General features: G+C 44.9%; 1 protein-coding gene across 1 annotated transcript in view; it reads right to left on the minus strand.

The window, feature by feature from the left end:
• mamdc2a (MAM domain containing 2a) overlaps window positions 1-7,890 on the minus strand; it is a gene marked incomplete at both ends in the record, with an annotated part of 73,246 nt that overhangs the window by 6,412 nt on the left and 58,944 nt on the right. The window contains 2 exons of the mRNA XM_080738770.1: window positions 1,210-1,303; window positions 5,802-6,058. Coding sequence (XP_080594896.1) covers window positions 1,210-1,303; window positions 5,802-6,058 — 351 coding nt within the window. The remainder of the gene's footprint in view (window positions 1-1,209; window positions 1,304-5,801; window positions 6,059-7,890) is intronic.

The following is a 7,890-nucleotide window of genomic DNA, read 5'->3' on the forward strand; positions in this document are numbered from 1 at the left end:
ATGATACTGATCATGATACTGACCATGATACTGACCATGATACTGACATGATACTGACATAATACTGACCATGATACTGATCATAATACTGACATGATACGATACTGACATGATGCTAAAGTAACTCATTCATTGACTGATTCCTGACAGATTTTTTTTTTCTACACCGAATTCAGCGGATTCTTCAATGGCCAATAACTATGGATTGAAGGCTCAAGGTGTGAAGCTCGTGGAAAAGTGGAGATATTTCACTAAACACACGTTTTCTGCCAGAACTTTCAAACGGATATGAAACTAGAGGACAATATCTGACTCCAAGTCTTAGGAATTCATTATTGGGTGAGTACACAAGTAGCATGGATGACATAATAATGCGGCGATCAGTCTGCTAACCGGCCGCCGGTAGGACCGATCTATGGCTTTGTATTCTAGGGCTAGCGTTGACCCAGGAAATAAAAGGTTGGGAACAACTGATCTAGGCTCTACCACAGTAGCAACACCTGCTGTAACACCAACTGACTGACTGACTGACAGAACACATGCCCAGTTCACAGAGTTTCTCCCTGGAATGTTACCTGGCAAAACAACACAACCCTGGCCTCTAAACACATCAGGTCAGGAACAAATCAGTCCTGCCCCGCCCGATACATACTGTAGGCCACTGGGGCTTAACCACACAGGCAGCTTTTATGAAGAAGAAAGCCTGGCTGCCTCGGGCACCTTTTCAGCTGAAAACAAAATGAATAAATAAGAAGCAGGGGAGCGGAGCATGTAGCGCACGATTGTATGGAACAGGCTTCAGTAGAACTGGAACTCTACCGAATATTTAACCCATTAAAACCGGGAATGCATCTTCTGTATAGCAACATACATTTTTCAACTCTAGATTTAGAACGGTGATTCTCAGAAATAGCAGATGTACATTTTTGAACATTTATGAAAAATCTTGAAAGTGTCTTAAATAATTTGAAAGTGTTTATAGTGACCAGCACCCTGCTAAGCAGTCACCTTATTTATTTTTTATGGGAAACGGTCATTTAATGTACGTTATGTCAAAGCACCTAGTGTGAATGCACCCTTATTTGTCTGTTCTGATGACATCAGTATCTGGTAATTATGCAGCTATAATTAAGTTGAGTTTGTTGTGCATGTAATGTCTGAATAATCCAGCCGCCTCTCACCTGTGTCTGAGTGACACCTGTCACTCACCTGTCTCTGAGTGACAGAACTCTGGAGAGAAGGAGATGTCATCCACCGCTACGTATCCTCCGCTGGCGCTGTTGAACGCCACCTCATACACCACCTGTCAACAAACACACGCACGCAAGCGCACACACACACACACACACACACACACACACACACACACACACACACACACACACACACACACACACACACACACACACACACACACACACACACACACACACACACACACACACACACACACACACACAAACACACACACACACACACACACACACACACACACACACACACACACACAGTGCTATTTAACATCTTTATATGCGTTCACATTTTAGCAAGAAATTATTGAACACAGTAGATGCACAAACTTGGGAAACTCAAGGTTTGAGGATACGGATCACAGATACGGGAAGCATCTTCTCCTCCATATGATGTGCTGCTGCCAGTTATTACAGACACTGATCAGAATGTTGCCAATGCCTTAATAGGTCTTGGATTGGGCATTCATGCAATCTGCAGGCCTCTCAGAACTAATTTAGGGACATTACGGAGGCTTCCAAATATGAACACAAGTGGTTGTTTACATCTGTAACCAAGCTGTTAAATAGCATCCTTAAGACGTTGGTACTTGAGCACCTTGGTAAGGAATGTTTCTTCCAGACTGTGGTCTCATATACAACCCACTTCCAAAAGGTTCACTTTCTACTGTCTCCACACACGCACGCACGCACGCACGCGCGCACCATGACCATTAGTGAGAGCCAATTAAGGTCAAATTACGCCCATGTTTGCCCAAGTGTTTAGGCTTCATCGTTAATAAAACAACCGATTTTGTTCACAGCATTACAGTAACAGCAGTAGTGTCTTGCAACATGCATGCATGACAACACACACTCACGCACAAACGCTGGGAAACTCGCGCGCACACACACACACACACACACACACACACACACACACACACACACACACACACACACACACACACACACACACACACACACACACACACACACACGTAAGTTGAAGGTAAACTTTGAATGTGGGTCAGTCAAGTGGAACATGGAGCTTGTTATAAGCTGTCTTTTCCAGAGTGGTGCGCTGACTTCATTAAGGCCGGCATAGGTGGGCGGCATTATATAACAGCTCCTTCCACGCAGACAGACAGACAGACTGACAGACAGACAGACAGACAGACACACAGACAGAAAGACAGACACACAGACAGACAGCAGGGAGGTAGGGGGGAGGTGGGGGGGGGGGGGCAGGGGGAGGATGCTGGGAGGTTGTTTTGGCAGACGAGGAGTCTGTAAAGGAAACGCTGCTGAGAGTCCCAAGCAACCATATTATTCATGTGAGAAACCAGTGGAAACGCATGGAAAAGTGTGTGTGTGTGTGTGTGTGTGTGTGTGTGTGTGTGTGTGTGTGTGTGTGTGTGTGTGTGTGTGTGTGTGTGTGTGTGTGTGTGTGTGTGTCACCAACATAAATAAAAGCTGCTGGAATTTGTGTGTGCCACAGCTGGAGTACCTCCAAGACAGCAGAGTGTGTACACGTACACACACACACACACACACACACACACACACACACACACACACACACACACACACATACTGTTCGTATGCACGCACGCACGCACTCACACACAGGATTGGATGGTTTCGCTTAACAGAAAACTCAGGGTTTACTTCCAAACACTAGGCTACTAAAGTCTGATTTATATTTACAGTAGTTGCACGCCGGTGTCCTGCGCCAAAAACAGCAGATCTGCAAGCTCATAATGTTTTGCAGGCCAGGCAGCACTTGCCCACAGAGTAGGGCTTTATTCTATGTGCACTTTTACATCTGATCTAACAACACACATTGTGAATCTTGGATGTTGACGCCACGAGCAAACAAGTATTAATGAAACATTAGAATTCGTCTCTACTAAATAATTGGAATACTTCCCCATTGTAAAGGCCTGACTTCTCTCTCTGTGATCTCTCTAACAAACAATCTGCAACTCACATCACCGAAGAGATTTTAAACTTGTTTAATTTAGCAGCAGTCTACTCCTGAACGGATGCATTTCGGCTCCTGCAGGCCTTCGTGCTATGCTGCGTTGAATTAAATACGTTAAAATCGTCTTCTGTGAGTGAGGATTATTTCTTAAGACCGTTTGCCGTGAGCCTGCACTGCACCGTCCTTCATTCTGTCAGTTCCTGTCAGCAGAGCACGCAAAAAGTGTGGGACTTAAGTTCTCTGAATGTCTGCCACATGCCACTGATGCACACTGACTCCCACTCACCTGGACACGTTTCTCATGTGCCTTGCAGGGACGTGCTGGCCATTGGGAAAAGCGGGACAACTCCCAAACGGCCTGTTCATTCCCGGCCTGGGACCAGGCCGGCCATTAGGAAAAAATTAAAAATAAAATGTCGGCCTTCGTTCCATTTTGTGGGCTGGGTGGCCAACAAAGTAAATCGCCACTGTCGGGCAGAAACCTTGTATCTCCTTGTAAGTTTCAAATGTGTAGATTTCTTCGCAAAGCAAAGCCCTGCTACATCATACAAGGCCGGCGCACAAAAGTAGTGAAAACAGCAGATCTACAAGCACACAATGCCTCGCAGTGCGAGGCGTTGTGTGCTTGTAGATCGGCTGTTTTCACTAGTTCAAATTATTTTTAAAATGATAAATACAAAACAAACGGTTTTGTACATACGTACAAGGTTTCCACCCAACAACGACAAAATATAACTCTTATAATTTCTTTGAAAGTTTTACCAGGTAGCTGAGAGTACTTGAGTTGCAAAACCAACGTGTTACTCTGCTCGTTGCACGGGGGAAAAAATGAACAGGAATTCTTATCCCAGGATTTTGTAACCCATTTTTCACCCAGTGCCAATTGCCTAAGCTGTAATCCTGGGCGCTGTGCACCCTCTGCCAACCTGGCGAGAGCCCCGAACTATGCTCATGCTTCCTTCAGTGCATGAGGTTTGAGCAGGCCGCTTCTTATCACCTGACTGGGGGGAGCTTCCTCGGTTGGACGTAGCGCATGGAAGGAACACGTCATTCCAACCAGTTCCTTTCCCCTCCATCAGGCGCCCCCAGCATTATAGAGACCAGCATTACTGCATGTTTTGTGAGGGTACCTACCTAGGAGACACGGGGAGAACATGCAAACACCACACACAGAAAGGCCCGTTCACCAACCCCACCTAGGGTGTGGGTGCTGATCCCACTGGAGAGAACACGCCCCCAGTGTCACCTGGCTGGGAATCGAACCCAGGAACTTCTAGCTGTGAGGCGTCAGCAGCTCTAACGACTGCGCCACCGCGCCCCCCACACTACTACACGAGTACTACTCTAACGTGTTGCTTTATAACCAAGGGGCTAGCTTCGAAATGGAGCCTTCTTTTGGGTTCTTCTTGAAGCTGCTGATCATATGTTCTCAGCTCACTTTCACAGTAAAATCTTCAGTGGTCGTTTATATCCATTAGTGACTCAGAGAGTGTGTTGTACAGATGTAACCAAATGTCACACGTTATGTAACCTATTTCAACTGGAGCCGTTGAGTAAACACTTCTAATGGACATTTACAAGACAAAGCCAGTCCGGGTGGAACACCCACCGTGTGGGAAGCCAAGTTACGTCAAGCTCAGCCATCGTTTTGATTACATCTTGTAGATGGAGCTTATAAGTGATTAATTAATGGTGAGGCGTAATAGGGCTCTATTATTCCACAGTGTGGGGGCCAGGAGTATAGCCTACTAATGAAGGCTCTATTCTGGTCAAACAGATTCAGGGTGCTGGCATTGTGCATGTTGTTGACACTCTGCTACACCAGTGGGTCTCAAAGTAGGGTTCCAAATAAACCTGTATAGGTCTGTAAATGTACATAATGGAACCAAATGTACGCTACAGTCTCAGAGTTATGGGGTCCTCAATAAAATTATAAAAAAAAAGAGGGTTTGAGAAACACTCGTCACCTTCTTAAATTAATGGCCTTCCTCATTTTTTAAAGACAATTATGTTTGCGTGAATCATCTCTTCATGACGGTTTGCAATTGCCAGGTTTACAATTGCCTCAAAACACAAACTGGCAAAAAGTAATTCATCCTCTTATGTTACATAAGTGACAGACCGTTATTTGAATGTCAGTATAGTCATATATTGTTACAAACGTGTTGGGTGAAATGATTAGGTAATATAGGTAAGCCATTTACCATGAGAGAGAGTGGGTTGTTGGCTGATTTACCACTGTTTCAGGGTTGTGACAACAATGGTAAATTGCTTTTCTACCACTTCTACCATATAAATGAAAGAAAACACAGTTGTAATTTGCAAGGTTATTTAGTTATACAGTGGGCGGGGTCCATGAGCCAACTCAAGGTTGTTGACTGATTTACCACTGTTTAAAGCCAATCAGAATCCAGTATCTGAACATGTGACCACAAAAAGTGGTAGAATGTTTGTTTTGGTTCAGTTTTCCATGTTTTCGGAATAACCTAAAACGACACATGCCATCATGATAAGAGGGTGACTCACTGCAACTCCAAACATTCACACGAGAACACAACACTCTGACTGCAACGGCGGCCTCTAACCTCCAGGGGGTGCGGGGCCTTGATGTCCACGGCCACGGGCGTCCAGCTGGCCGTGTGGTAGACCGGGGGCCTCCACAGCTCCTCGTAGTGTCCCAGCAGGTCCCTGGTGAACAGGGAGAAGATGCTGCCGCGCACCTGGTCCCGCTGGTAGTAGAAGGACAGGCAGCCCGCCATGGGCACGGTGGTCATGGGCGACGTCAGCTTGGCCACCTCCTGGAAGCGCTTGGCGTACACCGAGTCCACGTACATGTAATGACCTGCCACAAGAGGGGGGAAGCGTGTCGGGGGAGAGGGGAATTAAGGAAATAATGAACGCATTAAGACCGGGAATGCATTATGACGCATTATTACTTGAATGATTATTTTATGCTTTAAATATTTAAAAAAATGGCAGATATACAAGCTCACAGCGCGGCACCGAGTGCCACGCTGCTGAGTTGGTACTGTAGATCTGCTATTTTTGAAAGACGGTGAAAATTTGTGCAAGTCATATCTGGTGACCAAATATGGCAAACACTCATTGCTACTTACTGTATAGGCCTGAGATGTATTTGTGTATTTGTGCGGGATTTGCTGACATTACTTTTTACAACACCTTGTAAATGTGGGTCCCTGTACTTGTACCCTCTTATGGGCACATAAACAAATCATAAAATAAAATTGTGTGTGTTTGTGTGTGCGTGTGCATAATTCAGGTATTGTGTTTCTTTTCTAACAGTTTTTAATTATTTTTTGGAATGCAAAGGAGAAAACAAAAAGAGAGTAATAACAATAGTTTTTTTTCATCGATTTTATATATAATTTTCGTTTTTTTGCAATACATGTTCATTCAAATTGTGTTGTCATACATAGGTAGAGGCCTCGTACTGTATAAGCCTTTTGGGCTTCTTTTTGTACCGTTTTAAAAATATTGCTGAATAAATCAAATCAAATCAAACTCTGGGGATATAATTTTTGTTATTGCATAGACCCATAAATAACTCAAACCAAAATCATTAGTCCAGTTCATAGGCCTAGCGGCTGGCCATTCAATTAAAGAGTCTAATAGTGGTTGGGACAAAAGTGTTCTTTAACCGTTCATTATTGCAAGGCAATGCATAGAACAGATCCTTGTGCCTGCTTTTCTGGCCTTCCAGGATGCTGTGGAGAGAATGCCTCACGTTGTCATTATGGCCCGCTTCTTGTTGTGTGTCTCTGAACAGGACACTTGCCACTGCTGACTGGTAGAACGTGTGCTGTGCAACATTCTGCTATACACATCAAAAGACCAGAGCCTGCTCAAAAAGAAGAGCCTACTCTGTGTTCAGAGGCTAGTCCAGCTTCTCGTCCAGGTGAACTCCCAGGTATTTGTATGACTGTTCCCTGCTCGATGGCTGTCCCTTGGACTCTGACAGGCTGAAGAGGCTATTTTCGGTGCTTGATCCCACACTGAACTAAGCATAATCAAGTCAATACGGGAGATGTGGCGTAACGGCATGGATTTCTACACAGAGATGGGAATTCTTTCAACATAAGATGCTGCATTCAAGTTCAGGAGTTGGGCAATTCTCTTGAATGCTGCCTTCAGGTATGACATGGAAAGGGGGACATTTGCATTTCTTTCACCATAGTCAAAACGTTCATGGTCTGGTGAGGGCACTTTTTACAGACAGGTAAATGGGCAGGGGCTCAAGCCCCCTTTAATGTCTGTGTGTGCATGTGCCCATGGTTCCTTTCACTCCTTTCCCTGAAGACCTTCGTCAGGTCCCTGCATTCCTCCTCATGCCTACCCTTGACACACGCCACAATGGCTGTATCAACTGAATATTTCTGAATGAAACAGGACTCAGAGTTGAAGTCAGGCCGATTTTTAAAAACACATTTTTGGACACTGCTCCTACAGATTTTGCCCTAAAATCACGAAAATCACTACACAGCATGTCTACACTCATGTCATCAACATGGACCAGGAAGATTTTGGAAAAACAATTTTTTGCCCTATTTGTGGAGATAAGCGACCTACGGTCGCTTATCTCCCGATTAGGGAGTCTTACTGGTATTTGAAGTCTGACGTGTACAACGTGAACAGGAAGGGAGACAGGACAGTCCC

This window comes from Nannobrachium achirus, assembly GCF_963921795.1.
Source record: "Nannobrachium achirus genome assembly, chromosome: 12".
Lineage (NCBI taxonomy): Eukaryota > Metazoa > Chordata > Actinopteri > Myctophiformes > Myctophidae > Nannobrachium > Nannobrachium achirus.